Genomic DNA, 15,025 nt, shown 5'->3' with positions numbered 1-15,025 from the left:
GGGGATAAGCGCTTTGGATGATGGATAATAATAATAATGTGAAGGCCATCGCCTTCACACAATAATAATAATAATAATAATAATAATAACAATAAAATTATAATATTTATTATTATAGATTATTTGAGATCAACAGGACAAAATTTGTCATTATGAAAAGACTCAACTCCAACTTTATTTATATAGGGGATCTTTGGACACAAGCGTCCCGAGTGACGTCATCGTGACGAAAGATGTGGGCGGTTCCCTCGACTGTCTTACGCGCAGGTGCAGCACTGAAGTTAGCGACGTAAACATCTTCCCAAATTTTGCTTTTCCTTCAGGTTTTAACCGTATCAAGGTTGGAGACAGGCTTGTTGTGATCAATTTACGAGAGAGGAAGCCCGTCGACATGACTCTCAACCAGAACCATTCGGAGTCCGGTGGAGTCATTATCAACAACAGTGAAAGGTAGCAATTAACGATGTGTGTCACGGGCTAGCTAGCCAACAGCGCTAATATAAATAGTCGACTGTATCATGTACTAGATAAATGTCACTTTGCGCACATTGATAGTCTTCAGAGGCACCACTTGGAGTGACGCATTTCAGAGTCGACTAGCTTCGTTTTCCCATGAGCTCGCCACATACGTCAACATTTTGCACGCTCCAACAGCGTGCTGACTGACACATGTAACATGTGCTATTCGATTTACTAAATCCAATCGAAGAGTTCAACCGTGTTACAACAAAGACGTCATGGGCACTCGAACATCAGGCATCAAAAGAGTCAATGCAGATTCTTCTAGAAGCAACTAGAACAGCTCCTTAACAGCTGATCCAGAATCAGATTAGTATGATCTGTAAGGAGATCGAATGTACAGTAGTAAGTCTAATCCTTTTAGAGAACTCAAAAGTGATGTCACCTGGCAGTTGCACAGTTATCCCCGTTATGCAATCATCTCATTTTTAATTCATCATTGCAGTCATTTGTAATGTAACTAAAAGCTTCTCAATGTGCGTGAGTGAGTGAGTGAGTGAGTTGTCCCCTTTCGGAATGATACAATACTAATGCTTGTGTCGGCGTCAGCGTTTTGATGAATCATGACAACGTGGAGCTGGCCTTCTGCGATGCGGATGGCTTACCTGAGGCCTTCAGAAAAAGCAAGAAGGGCAGCATTTACCTGACTCCATACAGGGTGAGATCAAATACATATGAACGGTATGTCTTACAGTGCATTTGAATAGTTCTCTTCTGTTTCAGGTGATCTTTGTGGCGAAAAGTCGAGATGCACTCAGGTCTTTCATGATGCCTTTCTATTTGATGAAAGGCTGCGAGGTCAAGCAACCTGTACTCGGGGCAAATTACATCAAGGGGACCGTCAGCGCCGAGCCCGGAGGTCCGTTTCCAAGTGACCGGCAAAAGGTTGTACTTTGATTTCATTCATTGCCTCGGTGTTGTTTGCGCGCAGGTGGATGGGAGGGCAGCGTGAGCTTCAAGTTGGTCTTTGCTGCGGGTGGAGCCATCGAGTTCGGGCAATACATGCTGGAGGTTGCCACTCAGGGTGAGGACGCAAAATGTGCCGCTATTTCCGTCTTGATTCTTGACAGAATAGCCATAGCGTGAATGCTTGTGTCAACAGCTTCCAGAGGTCAGCCGGTCATTGCAGGCTTTGGCGGCGGATGTCCTTTCATTGCTAACGGAGCCTATGCTTATCCGCCTCCCCCTTCCAACGGGGAGTATCCCGCCGCCGGACCCCCGCCGTGCTACGGCTACCCCAACGTGCCTCCTCCAGGTAGCTTCTCAGACAAACCCCCCCAAAAAGTGAGTCCCTCAATTCTGCTACTTTCTGCACCACGCAGATGGCTTCTACCCCAACCCTCCGGCGTTCAATAACTCCGCAGCCTACATGGCCCCGCCTCCGTATTCATCCGCTCTGGGTCAGCAGCCCCCGCACCACCCCGAAGGCCCCTCATCGGCCGCCGGTGAGCGTCCACCGGAAATTTAGCCCAAAGTGTGCCGTTCCACCGGAAATTTAGCCGAAAGTGTGCCATTCCACAATCTTTTTTTTTTTTTCTTTTCTCGTCTTCCCAGCCGAGGCTAAAGCAGCCGAAGCCGCCGCAGCCAGTGCTGCCAGCTGTTCCACGCGGCCCCCGACACACGTGTACTTGCCTGAGGTAAGCCTCGCAACAACGTAAGGTACTTTGTGAAATTCCAAAAAAGAATGTGGTTATATTGGTAAGTCCATTTTGTATCACTGATCACCTGATATGTTTTCATTTTTTGTGTGCAGGATAAGCCTCCCCCCTACTCTCCTCCGGAAGACAAAAAGAACCAGTAGACCTCATTTCCTTTCACACATTTCAATTTCATTTGTTCAGGTCCTTCCTTCTTTTCTTGTCTTCCGATAGTTATTGTCAATTACCCATTCCTTGATTCTCATTCCAACCCTTTTAAGCGATCTAATACTGGCTAAAAATGAATGAGAAAAGCTATTATTTATGATGATGATGATGATTCATGTGCTGCAAGAGTCCCTCTGCTTCATGTAGCTTTGCTATCTGTGACTTGTGTAACGTACTGCACAGTACAACTAGCAATCGGCTATGACTGAATTTTATGGTACGCTTTGCTCTGCCAATCAATCCAGTGAGCGAAATGAAGTCGTTCTTTTTTACCATTTAACTGTATATATGTAGAAGATAATATATAGCTTATCACACTCCAAGGCATCACCCTGCTTTGGATGAGAGGACGGCATAGATTAGAGTGAGTCAGTGAGTCCCTGATCCAGGATTAAGATCAGACACTGAGAAGCGATGTACAGACACCATCGATGATGTTGTCAAAAAGCAAAGCAAAGCAAAGCACAGGACGAACCCAATCAAAAGTCATGATCGAAAGGAGCGTGGATTCGGGTAGCGAGTTTTTGTCAGAGATTGCCTGTAATTCCTACTCTAGTCATGTGTGTACTGTACGTTAGACGCGGCCGGTTCCTTGCTCATCTCTGGGCTCGCTCGCTCGCTCAGGCACGGCTCAAAGTATGAAGAAACTTACAAATGATCAATGACAGTTAACAGGCATTTATTAAACGGATGCTATTTAAATGTATCATTCAAGTGTGATTTTAATTTTTTTAAATTTCATCTCACACGATGGATGTCGGTCGATTTTATAACAGAAAGCAGGAGGCATGGTTGTGCCTCAAGGCCTCACTCAGCCTTGAAAAGTGTGCTGATATCTTCTGTCACACATTTGTGCAAAATTCCCAAATACCGATTGACCGTTTAAAGATGCGAGCATCAAAAAGACATGTTACACTTCAAAATGAGTCACGTGTATATACAGAATTACCGTTAAAAAATGTGATTTGTGGTGTGCTTGAACGTTTAAAAAAAAAAAAAGAAAGTTGCGCTTAACTTCAAACATAATTCATAAAAGGGAGTATCTAAAAAGCAAGACTCCCCATTTGTAAACAAAACACTCCATCGTGGAAGAAATGGGAAAAGCATTTGCTATAATGGGGGAATGAAATTTGTGCCACCAGAATCGGAATCATCTGCTTGTTTACCCACCGACTCTTTGTTCTTGGGAATCTACGTATCCGGCTCACTAAAAGGTGCATTTTCGAACTTGCTGTCTTCATGCATTTGGACGAATTCAGCAGGAATGAAATAGTTATTGTCTCAAACAGACAGAAAGCGAAACAAGTTCTTTGCACTCATATAGAGCATAGCGTGATGCTGACGCCTTCTCCTATCCAGCAAGCGGGGAAGAGCTCCTGGTTGAAGACACAGTGGAAGGTGTGCAACCTGACGCCTCCATCTCCGTAAAAGGTGAGCGCGCCCGCATCGTAGTCCAGCAACATGCCGACGCGGCCGTGCTGATGAGAAGATCCCACCAGGGTCTCCTTGCGACCGTTGTGCCAGGCATTGAGCTGCTTCTCGTCCAGCTGCAGACTCCAGGACACTTCGTTCATTCCCAGCATGCACCTCCGGCCCTTCTCTTTTCTGGGGATGGTACTGTAGGTGACCTGAGGAGAACAGGAGGAGGAAAACGTCGGACTCTCTCGGAGCAGCACATTTGAAAGATGCTGAGTTGCCATGTGCCTACCCCCAGGTAGGCCCACGGTTTGGAGACCTCCAGCTCCCAGTAGTGCTGGCCGTGTTGGAAGCCCTGGCTACACATCACCTGCCAGGTGTGGTCAAATCGAGCTTGGTGCTCGACCACGTGACGCAGCCCTGAAGTCAGGTGATCGGCTCTCCGGTTCTCTTGGGACAATACCAGATGGCTATTGGCCGTGCTGGGGTCAAATGTCAGCGAGCATCTGTCTAGGGGTGAGGAAGATGAGAACGTGTTGGTTTGTTGTTTTAAATGCGCCTTTGAGGTGGTGAACTTACGAGCGCTGAGGCCCTCCTGCCCATCAGGGTGGCTCGGAGCAGCCGGACTTGGAACCACAGCCAGAATGGGCCTCTTCTCCTGAGGGGAACCTGGTGGAGAATACACAGACAATAAGGCGGAGGAGAGAATGAGGTCAGCTGAATTCTTCAGCTTTACCTTCTATGTCCTGACCCACAACGGCGCAGACGGCTCTTTCGAGGTCCTCGACCACCAGCTTGGAGATTCGGGTCAGTGCCTCCGTGATGCCGCTTAGGCGATCCTGCAGGTGGGGCGTGAAGTCTGAAGAGACTTTCTTGAGGTGCGGAACTTCAATGAGCATCGATTCCTATTGGAAGAGATGCCGTTCATGATGACGACGATCATTTGGGACAGCAAAGTCATCCCCAAACCTTGATGAGCTCTGTGTCGGAGAGGTTGTGCAGGGCTGCAATCTTAGCCTGGCTGGCCCTCAGCTTCTGGGCGTTCTCTTCCAGGTCAGAGAGGCGCGACGTAGCCTCCGAGATGGCCGCCTCTTTCTGCTGCTCCATGAAGCGCTCGGTGGCCTCCTGCCGCTCAGCCAATATTTTTATCACGGTGGAAAATTTGGCTGTGACCCGATTGGATGTCTGCTGCATGGTCTCCTGAGAAATTGAAAAACAACACAATGTAGGGAGAATGTATACGTGAGCTATGATGAAAGGAAAGCATTACCTTAGCGTGGTTGATATTTTCAGTTAGTTTGATAATACTTTGCGTGGTTTCTTCAATGAGCTTTGTCACCTCCTCGTTCTTCTTCTCCAGTAACAGCTGTGTATTTAAAAAGAAGAAAAAAAGAGTTTTAATCTAGCATGTGTCGGTTGTGCTAACCACGACAAAGGTGCACCTTTTGGTTGTTCTTTTCCGCCTCCAACAAAGCCTTGTCATGCTTTTTGCACTCTCTGATGGCACACTCGCAGCACACTGACATTCGATCCTGCTTGCAGTAATAAACGAGAGGCTTATGATGCTGATCGCAAAGCGTGGATCCACCACCTTCATCCTTTCCGCAATCTTTGCAAGATGGTGCGATGTTGCTCTTTGCAGCTTCAGTCAGCTGGGACAAGGACACGTTACGCTTCACAGTGGGCCTGGTGGCAAACTTCTCATTGCAGATGGGACAGTCAGGTCCAATATCTGACTGGCTTTTAGTGTCCCAATGGGCAGTGATGCATCTCTCGCAGAACGAGTGTCCGCACGGGATGGTGGCAGGAATATGAAAGGGCTCTAAGCATATGGCACAGGTCAAGTTGGAGCTCTGAGAATCCATCTCTGGAAAAGCAACAACAACAATGAGTGTGTGTGTGTGTGTCTGACAATAACAAACAAGAGGTTGGTCAGGATGCATAGCTGTGACCATACATGTAGTGCATATGGTAAGAAATGATCGAGACTATTTAAAGCAGCATAAATAATACCTGATTGTATTTTCCAAATTGCTCATGCAACAACAAAGCAGTTCATAATGAGACAAGCGCAGTTAGCGCATAAGCTATTGTTAGCCTTAGCCTGGTAGCTTCAGAACAAAACACACATGCTGGTACACATTAAAAGAAAATGTTATAATTCATTTCAAATGGGGATTAAATAAAGGCGCAATATAAATCATTATCACCTAACGGCGAAATTTACAGTTCATCGAGAATGATGAAAACGTCAGCTGATCATTTCCTACTGAGAGGACGATGCCTTCAAGTGCTATCAGAATAATTGTAAATCATCACAATACTATTCGGTATGTTTGCTATACGTCATTGATCTGCGTACATACATATACGTGTAAGTGTATTATTGAAATTTTCTTAACAAAAGTAGTAGTAGCATGCCGTTATGCACCGTACACGTATTTAAATCGAGCCAGGCAGCAACTTCGACAATCGGGTCAACTTTGACTCTCCTCGGCCACCGTAGATTTCTTCCCCAGCCAAGATGGCGCTGCGCTCCATATCTTCTGGTGTGCTAAGGAATTGGTTTGAGTTAAGGGTCAATCATGCGATGAGTTTTGTCACAACAGGTACAGAAGATACCTTCATTGAACCTTTAATACGGTATTTGTCGATATGCATTTTGGTGTTTGGTCTTTTTCCTGTGTCCATGCTGCGTGGGGTCAAATCATACTGACACACTCAATGGCTCGTCCTGTGTAGTAAACACAAGTCACTTGTCCAATCACTCGCAAAATGTCATCAAAATGCTTAAAGATGAATAGAGGAGGAGATGGAAAACGTTGGACTCCTCCTTAAATGTGAATAGATGAGGTTTAGTATTCAAAACGACTTCATTTAATAGTTGACTTTTCATTATACTGGAGAAGTGTGCCAAGAAAATGGAACGACGTGACTTCAGACTACAGTACTAACTTTCATATTTGTGTTTGCACTCAACAGCGTTCCTCTGTCGACAGCGTCCTCCTTTGGGTCCAATGCCCAATGAAGAGATTGATGTTCAAAACATTGACACCATAGAGAAATATCGCAGCTACAATCGCTACTTCAGACGAGCTGAAGAGGCCAAGAACAAGCCGGTCTGGTGGAAGACCTACCGAGCATATGTGGAGAAAGAGGATCCCGAACATGGTGAGAACGAACGTGTCCCCAGCCCAGCCAGCTTTGGCCGTCGTATTTGATGCCCCGTGTGTTTGGTCAGGTGCCACGCGGGTGAACATCGGCCTGCCTGGTGATCGACCCTCCAGAAGGATTCAACTGAAGGAGAGGAGGACGAGGGTGAAGGAGAACAAGAAAAATGTCCAACTGGAGAGGGCGTGTCGTTTACGCACGTGTAGGTTCAATCGAGATGATTTCCATTGGTGCGAGTGTGGCTGGTTGTATCATTTGATAGAAAGCGGTCGCTCGAGAAGATGCTTTTTCATGAACTTTGCTTTTCATTTTATTGTCTCTTTCTCCCTCAGTCAAGATATCTCTGGATGAAGTGCAGGAAATGTGGGAGAAGAGCAGTGGTCCCTTTCATATAAGAAGACTGGCTGACCACTACGGGGTCTTCAGGGATCTTTTCCCCATGGCGTATTTTCTGCCTCGTATCCCTCTGCGGATCGGTTATGGCCACGAAATGAGTGGTCAAGTGCATTATGGGAATCAACTAACACCGACACAAGTACAAAGAGTGGAGCGATGACTTCTTGCGACTGTTTCTTTGGTCTTTTTTCAATGTGTGCTTTACTTTGCTCATCAGACAGCATCTGCTCCTGTGGTCAGCTTCAATGCGGATGAAGGCTCCCTTTGGACCCTCCTGCTCACCTCCCCTGGTCAGGCGGCCCCTTTCTGAACAGCTACTACTAATACATGGATGGATGATTGTCAAATATGACATTTTTTTGTGGATTTCAGATGAACATCTTCTCAATAATGAAGCGGAATACCTGCACTGGCTTGTGTAGGTCATTTCATATGAATCAATGTCGATTTGATTTCACCAGTTGCATGTAAGCATACCTCAGCCAATCACAGTAAATGACATGTGACTTCAGCGGGAACATACCAGGTGGAGCGGTAGAGGCTGGAGAAGAACTATGTGACTATCTACCTCCTTTTCCCGCAAGAGGAACGGGCTTCCACCGCTACATTTACGTTCTTTTCCAGCAGGAGGGGCCCATTCACTTCCAGGAAGATTTGAAGCCGTCGCCATGGTGATCAACACACTCACACACAGCCGTTGCCTTGCATGGCTTGGCCAGACAATGACATCCCAGAATTGTAAACAATCGTCGCTTCTTCTTTTTTTTTTTTTTCTTTCCTTCTCCTAGTCATTCACTCGCAGACCGGACGTTCAAAACAGTGGATTTCTACAGAAAGCACCAGGACAGCATGACACCAGCGGGTCTGGCGTTTTTTCAGTGCCAATGGGACGAATCGGTCACCAGCACCTTTCACGACACCCTCAGTGAGCGGCACTCGACCGTAGCGTGCAAATCAAGTCAAGTTGCCTCATGTCCTATTTGTGATCTCTTCACCTTTAGACATGAGGGAGCCAGTGTTTGAATTCATTCGTCCTCCCGTGTACCATCCCCCACAAGTGAAATACCCCCACGGACAACCGCTACGTTACCTGGACAGATACAGAAATGGAAAGGAGCAAACCCATGGCATATACTGACGAGATGACAAAATAAACGACAAATGTAGCCAAGCGACAAATAAAGGAAAGAAAATATTCCTCTTCAAAGGCTTCGAAATGTTTCACCACCTATGTGTGAGTTTTGTTGGAGGAATGAGGAATATGATATTAAAAATGATTGGGGTTATACCAATATGCCTCTCTGTGGTACAACTACCAATTTTGTCACGTACATTTTGTTGTAGTGTTGTTTTATTTGTACCTTTTAGGTTTTTGCCCATGTTTTTTTTGGTTTAAAAATAAAGTACAAAGCAATAAACCCCACTTGAATTGTCATCCCTCAGTCTGCACAACTCTGCTTTCCAAAGAAGCTTGGATGACAGATGAATAGATAGATGGATAAATAGAACATTTATTTGAATATTTTTTTATGATTCATACAGCTAGAAAAAATATCACCAAAATAAGGTATATTGTTTTCAAATTGAGGGAGTTCAAGTAAACAGAAAGAGTACCTGAAAAATCTCAAATAGAAACACCAAAAATATTTCAATATTATATATTCAGTTTTCTTCCCTTTTTAATGAAATGCAGAATCCAAGGTGTGTCATTGAATTTAATTCAAGGTCTTCTAATCTAAGCAATATATAAAATGAATATACGAATAACAAAACCCTGAAAATGCTCATGAGATTTAAATTGACTTTTTTTTTTTTTTTTGGGTAGGGTGCGACAGGTGATACTGCTTGGAGCCAATTTGAACACCTGCGGACACTTGTCACCTGCTATAAAGCAAGCTCACGTGGATGGTCACCATTCAAGCGTTCCTGAAGCGATGGCTCGTCTTTGGCTCCTTGTGGTTCTGGCGCATGCCCTCCTAACAGACATAGGTGAGTAACACTTTGCGTTTTTATTTTCTTTCATATAGTTTGACATTTTGCATGCTGGAAATAATTGGTGTCTGCAGGCCTCTGCTTTCCACCTGGAGCAGCCGAATCAGATGCACAGCTTGAAAATGGTGTGTCTTCAGATGATGTTTCACTTCAGAGGGTGTATAAACTCCTCAAGTCTTTGGAGTTTCCATTGGTGCAAGAAAGTAAGTAGGGTTGCTTCACTTCTCTATTCCAGGCTTTCTTTGACTCAAGGTGCATTTTAAGATGGGGAAAGATCTTGCTGCACATCTCCAAAGTTACTACAGAATAAGTAGTTTTAGAAAATATGAAACAACCGTGTTTGCTTCAAGTTCATTTTAGTGACTTATCTTTTGATTAAAGGATCAATCATGTAGAATGCTTAAACTAAAACAAATCATTTATCCTGGCATTTGAAATGATGAGGGGTGACCTCTCGCATAACATGTTATTTTACTTCTAAAATCTGAACCTGCTAGGTTAACAAATGTATAGTTGCATAAAAGCACACCATGGTGGTGTGCTGCTTAAACACCCTTTTATTTTTCAATGTTAAAATTAAATGAATTTTTTTTTTTTTTTTTTTTTTTTTAAGACCTACTTGAAACTGAAGTGGAAGTCGAACTTGATTCTGTACTTTGGCTGAGTGACTTGGGCCACAACATGACCAAGGGCCACATGGAGGATGCCGCTAGCTACAACATGACCAAAGGCCACCAGGAGGACGCCAGCTACAACATGACCAAGGGCCACATGGAGGATGCCGGCTACAACATGACCGAGGGCCACATGGAAGATGCCGCCAGCTACAACATGACCGAAGACGCCAGCTACAACATGACCAAGGGCCACCAGGAAGACGTCAGCTACAACATGACCAAGGGCCACCAGGAAGACTCTGCCAGCTACAACATGACCAAGGGCCACATGGAAGACTACGCCAGCTACAACATGACCAAGGGCTACATGGAAGACTCCAGCTACAACATGACCAAGGGCCACCAGGAAGACGCCAGCTACAACATGACCAAGGGCCACCAGGAAGACTCTGCCAGCTCCAACATGACCAAGGGCCACATGGAAGACTACGCCAGCTACAACATGACCGAAGACGCCAGCTACAACATGACCAAGGGCCACCAGGAAGACGCCAGCTACAACATGACCGAAGACGCCAGCTACAACATGACCAAGGGCTACATGGAAGACTCTGCCAGCTACAACATGACCAAGGGCCACCTGGAAGACTCTGCCAGCTACAACATGACCAAGGGCCACATGGAAGACTACGCCAGCTACAACATGACCGAAGACTCCAGCTACAACATGACCGAAGACTCCAGCTACAACATGACCGAAGACGCCAGCTACAACATGACCGAAGACGCCAGCTACAACATGACCGAAGACGCCAGCTACAACATGACCGAAGACGCCAGCTACAACATGACCGAAGACGCCAGCTACAACATGACGAAGGGCCACCAGGAAGACTCCTCCAGCTTCAACATGACTGAGGATGCCAGCTACAACATAACCAAGGGCCACATGGAAGATGCCAGCTACATGACCAATGCCTACCAGGAAGATGCCAGCTACGTGACAAAGGGCCACCAGGAAGACTCCTCCAGCTTCAACATGACCGAGGACGCCAGCTACAACATAACCAAGGGCCACATGGAAGATGCCAGCTACAACATGACCAATGCCTACCAGGAAGATGCCAGCTACAACGTGACCAAGGGCCACCAGGAAGACGCCAGCTACAACATGACCGAAGACGCCAGCTACAACATGACCAAGGGCCACATGGAAGACTACGCCAGCTACAACATGACCAAGGGCTACATGGAAGACTCCAGCTACAACATGACCAAGGGCCACCAGGAAGACTCTGCCAGCTCCAACATGACCAAGGGCCACCAGGAAGACTCTGCCAGCTCCAACATGACCAAGGGCCACATGGAAGACTACGCCAGCTACAACATGACCAAGGGCCACCAGGAAGACGCCAGCTACAACATGACCGAAGACGCCAGCTACAACATGACGAAGGGCCACCAGGAAGACTCCTCCAGCTTCAACATGACCGAGGACGCCAGCTACAACATAACCAAGGGCCACATGGAAGATGCCAGCTACAACATGACCAATGCCTACCAGGAAGATGCCAGCTACAACGTGACCAAGGGCCACCAGGAAGACGCCAGCTACATGACCGAAGACGCCAGCTACAACATGACCAAGGGCTACATGGAAGACTCCAGCTACAACATGACCAAGGGCCACCAGGAAGACGCTAGCTACAACATGACCAAGGGCCACCAGGAAGACTCTGCCAGCTACAACATGACCAAGGGCCATCAGGAAGACTCCTCCAGCTACAACATGACCGAGGACGCCAGCTCCAACATAACCAAGGGCCACATGGAAGATGCCAGCTACAACATGACCAAAGGCCACCAGGAAGATGCCTCCAGCTCCAACATGACCATGGGGCTCCAGAGCGACATGGCTCTTGACTACACGAACCATGATGACATGGGCTACCAAAATGACATGCGTTACATGAGCTATGATGACACAAGTGACCTGAGCCTGGACTACATGAGCCACAGCCTCCAAGACGTGAGTCGTGTCGTCTAGAATGAAGCCTTCAGCGTTGACCAGCAGAGCTTCAACATGAGCAAGAGCAGTAGCTAACAGAATGATCAAATGTATGCGGGTGCCATGTTGAGTATGAATCTCTAAAGTTGGAACATGATGGAAGAACTCTACAAAATAAATACATCAAATGTATGACCTTGTCTTTTTTGAAATTTTGACTTTTTTTAAACATGCACAGGTGTATTACAAGGAATATATAGAGCTCAAAGATGACTTTGTGAATTGTACCTGAAAGGAGTAGAAAACTTTTTTGACCAAAGGTCAACAACTCTGAATCTGAAAAGGAAAACAAAAAATTACTGAATAGATTGGTCAGGGCGCATCAGTAAATAAGTTCTTCAGCTGAAATTGGTCAGAAGCCTGTGCTATGTTTGAAAGGAAGTTGAATGCTGAGTAGCATCTACGTGCTCAAAAAAAAACAAAAAAAAAACCCTTTGAGTTAAATTGAAGCAAATCAATTTCAAGTACAGCCAAAGGATTCAACAAGAAACTTGTTGCATAATATCTCCTGGCTAGTTTCACATTATGGTTTCCATGTCCTTTTAAGTGGTCTTTTAGTGACCTGTCTGCAGGAGCATTCTCTATTGGGGCTCCAGAGCTTTGCTGGATAGCAGAGCTGCTACTTCAGAAGCATCCAAAATGACATTTTCTGTGACAATTGAGGGCACCTTCCTGCAGCTCTTCATTATCAGTCTACTTTTTCTTTGCATTGTGTGTTGCCCACTGTTGCAGCCTGGTCATCCTGGAAGTGGAAGGGGGTCCCTCCCATCTGTGGTCCCTTCTCAAGGTTTCTCATTTTGAGGGTTTTTTTCTTGCCCTCCTGGGCGTTAAGAATAATTGTCAGCTTTGCTCATGTGAAGCCCTTTGAGACTTGTCTGTGATTAAGGGCTATATAAATACACTTGACTTTTAGTTGGTTTTTTTTTTTCCTTTCCATTGGATAATCACTTCCCTACATACCAGAACCTCCTGAGTTCAGCCACTTGTCAAAGTGCACAATGTTGTAATTCCATCCATCTATACGAATGGAATTCTGCCCAAAAAATGAGTGTCAATGGAACCTTGAGATAAAGTGTGCATTTCCACTAAAACATTTGCTCAAATTCAGAAGTATCTTAGTAAAGTAAGAATGTATTGGCTACTTTCCAGCACAATGCAAAGTCCACACCAGGAGCAGTGGCCGGCATCTTGCTCCATATGTATCTTGCTGTGAGATGGATATGCGAACCACAAGATGGTGCTGCCTCAATGATATTTCTTTTCTTTTTTTATTTTTCAATTGCTGAATCCAAGATGCATACAACACCCAAAAGGGCTTCATTTGAATAATTGTCAACTGACATTGCCATTTTTTTCATGTTAGTGCTAATCAAGAATATTTGAGCCAATTGGCAACAACCAGGTGTGGTCATTTCTTTCCTGCTATAAAAGCTTGTAGTGTCTACCTTGCTCCCAATTGACATTGAAGCAATGGCTGCTGCTTGGCTCGTGCTTGTTCTGCTGCATACTGTCTTGGTCGGCAGAGGTAGCTTTTGATCTTTTGCAACCTAAGATTGTGTTGAAGAACAATGATTTTGTTTCCAAAAGCTGAAATAACTTTGTGTTTGCAGGCTTGTGTGTTTCTGTTGCTGCTAAACAAGATGAAGGTGAGCCAGGTGAGAATATTGATGCTTAAAATGTGTGGGTTGTCAAACTTTATATTTATCTGCCACAGTATCTCCCAACAATGATTCCATCAAGAAGGTTTTTAAACTTCTCCAGTCTTTGGAGAATGCGTTAAAGCAGAAAAGTAAAGGTAAGAATATTTAAATACTACACAACACTGCTTATTGTTTAGAGCTTTTAGATTTTTTTTTTTTTTTTTTGAGATTTAGAGATAATTTCTCTTGTAAATGTGGATTTTTTTTTATTTCTTTCTATTTTTAAAAATACCAAAGTGGAACCTGACCAAGCACACCGCAACATGAGCAACACCATGCAGGAAGAAAACATGGTCAACCAACAGCAAAGCTCAAACATGGGCAATGTCCATCAGAACATCATGATCCCCCAAGAAGCGATGAACACCCAGCAGCTTGAGCACATGAGCAACGCTCAACAGCAAAGTGACATTCAACACAATGTGATTTCCCAGCAGCAGGTCTCTAACACCAGCAACACCCAGCAGCAGCAGCAGCAGCAGCAGCAGGAGGACATCTACCAACAGCAGAGCTCCAACATGGGCAATGAGATTGTCATCCCACAGCAGTTGATCTCCAACATGAGCAACGCCCAGCAGCAGGAAAATGTGATGGTGAGCAATGTCCAACAGCAAAGCATTAGCAACCAGGAAGACAACCCAGTTGACTATGTCATGTCTGTAAATGTTTGATGGGTGCAGAATAAAAGCATGGAAATAATCTAATTTTTTTGAAGTACTTCTGTCTGGCATTTAACTTTCATGCATTTAAGAAAAAAAAAAAATGGGGAGTACACTAAAATACATGTGGACAGGTCTGGGTTCAGGAAGGTTTTTTGTTTTTTCAAAGGTTATCTGAGAGGGAAAGAGCAGTACCCAATTCTTTTTTTTTTTTGGGTGTGGTATGTCCCCCAGAGCTCCCTCTCTAGCACCACCAGTGTTCCTGAAATTTGCTTGTTCAAGACATGAGCTGAAATATGTAGTTTCGCCACTTTGCTAGAACTGAAGAAATGGGATGTTTTTCTCTTGGAGAAATAAACCCCTCTTGCACCTTAATTTGCCAATTCTAACCCTCCCCCATGTCCACTTATTTTAGGTGTTAGTCAAAAGACTTTTGAGAACTAAATGGGTCTCATTCCAATGAGGAGCTTTGTAGATAAGCCTCTTTAGAGGGCTAACCCCCATGCACCATCATTTTCAGATGCTCATCCATAATGGCTTGTTAGGGAATTTTAAATGTCCTTATTTGGTGTTGAACTTCAAGCCTTTTAACTGGACAAGAAATGAAGCACCTAATCCGAAG

At 45.0% G+C, this 15,025-nt stretch overlaps 5 protein-coding genes across 19 annotated transcripts; 4 read left to right on the top strand and 1 right to left on the bottom strand.

Moving 5' to 3' along the window:
* Nucleotides 1-222: 222 nt before the first annotated feature.
* On the top strand, nt 223-3,090 carry wbp2 (WW domain binding protein 2). The gene is made up of 8 exons (XM_088360430.1): nt 223-450; nt 1,069-1,177; nt 1,243-1,378; nt 1,451-1,543; nt 1,622-1,774; nt 1,842-1,964; nt 2,074-2,156; nt 2,273-3,090. Exons 1-8 carry the CDS (start codon nt 392-394, stop codon nt 2,318-2,320), a joined length of 804 nt encoding a protein of 267 aa, XP_088216556.1. The 5' UTR covers nt 223-391; the 3' UTR covers nt 2,321-3,090.
* On the bottom strand, nt 3,047-6,237 carry trim65 (tripartite motif containing 65). Of its 2 annotated transcripts, none has more exons than XM_088360414.1 (8): nt 6,011-6,237; nt 5,243-5,667; nt 5,071-5,166; nt 4,770-5,000; nt 4,537-4,705; nt 4,380-4,469; nt 4,093-4,310; nt 3,047-4,012 (listed from the first exon to the last, which is right to left on the bottom strand). In XM_088360414.1, the coding sequence occupies exons 2-8, from the start codon at nt 5,663-5,665 to the stop codon at nt 3,701-3,703; spliced, it is 1,539 nt and encodes a 512-aa protein (XP_088216540.1). In that variant the 5' UTR covers nt 5,666-5,667; nt 6,011-6,237; the 3' UTR covers nt 3,047-3,700. The 2 variants fall into 2 exon arrangements, with proteins under 2 accessions (XP_088216540.1, XP_088216541.1); XM_088360415.1 differs by lacking the exon at nt 6,011-6,237 and adding an exon at nt 5,814-5,994.
* Nucleotides 6,238-6,253: 16 nt separating this feature from the next.
* mrpl38 (mitochondrial ribosomal protein L38) lies at nt 6,254-8,790 on the top strand. Of its 2 annotated transcripts, none has more exons than XM_088360426.1 (9): nt 6,254-6,409; nt 6,783-6,971; nt 7,042-7,173; nt 7,304-7,506; nt 7,585-7,657; nt 7,740-7,785; nt 7,880-8,038; nt 8,156-8,292; nt 8,369-8,790. In XM_088360426.1, exons 1-9 carry the CDS (start codon nt 6,325-6,327, stop codon nt 8,503-8,505), a joined length of 1,161 nt encoding a protein of 386 aa, XP_088216552.1. In that variant the 5' UTR covers nt 6,254-6,324; the 3' UTR covers nt 8,506-8,790. The 2 variants fall into 2 exon arrangements, with proteins under 2 accessions (XP_088216552.1, XP_088216553.1); XM_088360427.1 differs by lacking the exon at nt 6,254-6,409 and adding an exon at nt 6,421-6,443.
* Nucleotides 8,791-9,192: 402 nt separating this feature from the next.
* Nucleotides 9,193-12,176, top strand: LOC148382993 (uncharacterized). Of its 12 annotated transcripts, none has more exons than XM_088359495.1 (6): nt 9,193-9,356; nt 9,434-9,562; nt 9,973-10,304; nt 10,518-10,588; nt 10,694-10,733; nt 10,983-12,176. In XM_088359495.1, exons 1-6 carry the CDS (start codon nt 9,302-9,304, stop codon nt 12,021-12,023), a joined length of 1,668 nt encoding a protein of 555 aa, XP_088215621.1. In that variant the 5' UTR covers nt 9,193-9,301; the 3' UTR covers nt 12,024-12,176. The 12 variants fall into 12 exon arrangements, with proteins under 12 accessions (XP_088215621.1, XP_088215619.1, XP_088215616.1 ...); XM_088359493.1 differs by having other exon boundaries at nt 9,973-10,352; nt 10,491-10,588; XM_088359490.1 differs by having other exon boundaries at nt 9,973-10,424; nt 10,527-10,588.
* A 1,267-nt stretch (nt 12,177-13,443) lies between these two features.
* LOC148382992 (uncharacterized) lies at nt 13,444-14,443 on the top strand. Of its 2 annotated transcripts, none has more exons than XM_088360190.1 (4): nt 13,444-13,569; nt 13,655-13,699; nt 13,759-13,839; nt 13,982-14,443. In XM_088360190.1, the coding sequence occupies exons 1-4, from the start codon at nt 13,515-13,517 to the stop codon at nt 14,413-14,415; spliced, it is 615 nt and encodes a 204-aa protein (XP_088216316.1). In that variant the 5' UTR covers nt 13,444-13,514; the 3' UTR covers nt 14,416-14,443. The 2 variants fall into 2 exon arrangements, with proteins under 2 accessions (XP_088216316.1, XP_088216318.1); XM_088360192.1 differs by having other exon boundaries at nt 13,445-13,569; nt 13,655-13,690.
* The last annotated feature ends 582 nt before the right edge of the window (nt 14,444-15,025 follow it).

The sequence above is a fragment of the Syngnathus floridae genome, chromosome 18 (assembly GCF_059516105.1).
Source record: "Syngnathus floridae isolate MCC-2025c chromosome 18, RoL_Sflo_1.0, whole genome shotgun sequence".
In the NCBI taxonomy this organism is placed as follows: domain Eukaryota; kingdom Metazoa; phylum Chordata; class Actinopteri; order Syngnathiformes; family Syngnathidae; genus Syngnathus; species Syngnathus floridae.
The sequence above is the reverse complement of the archived record's forward strand: the minus strand, read 5'-3'. Positions and strand labels throughout refer to the sequence as shown.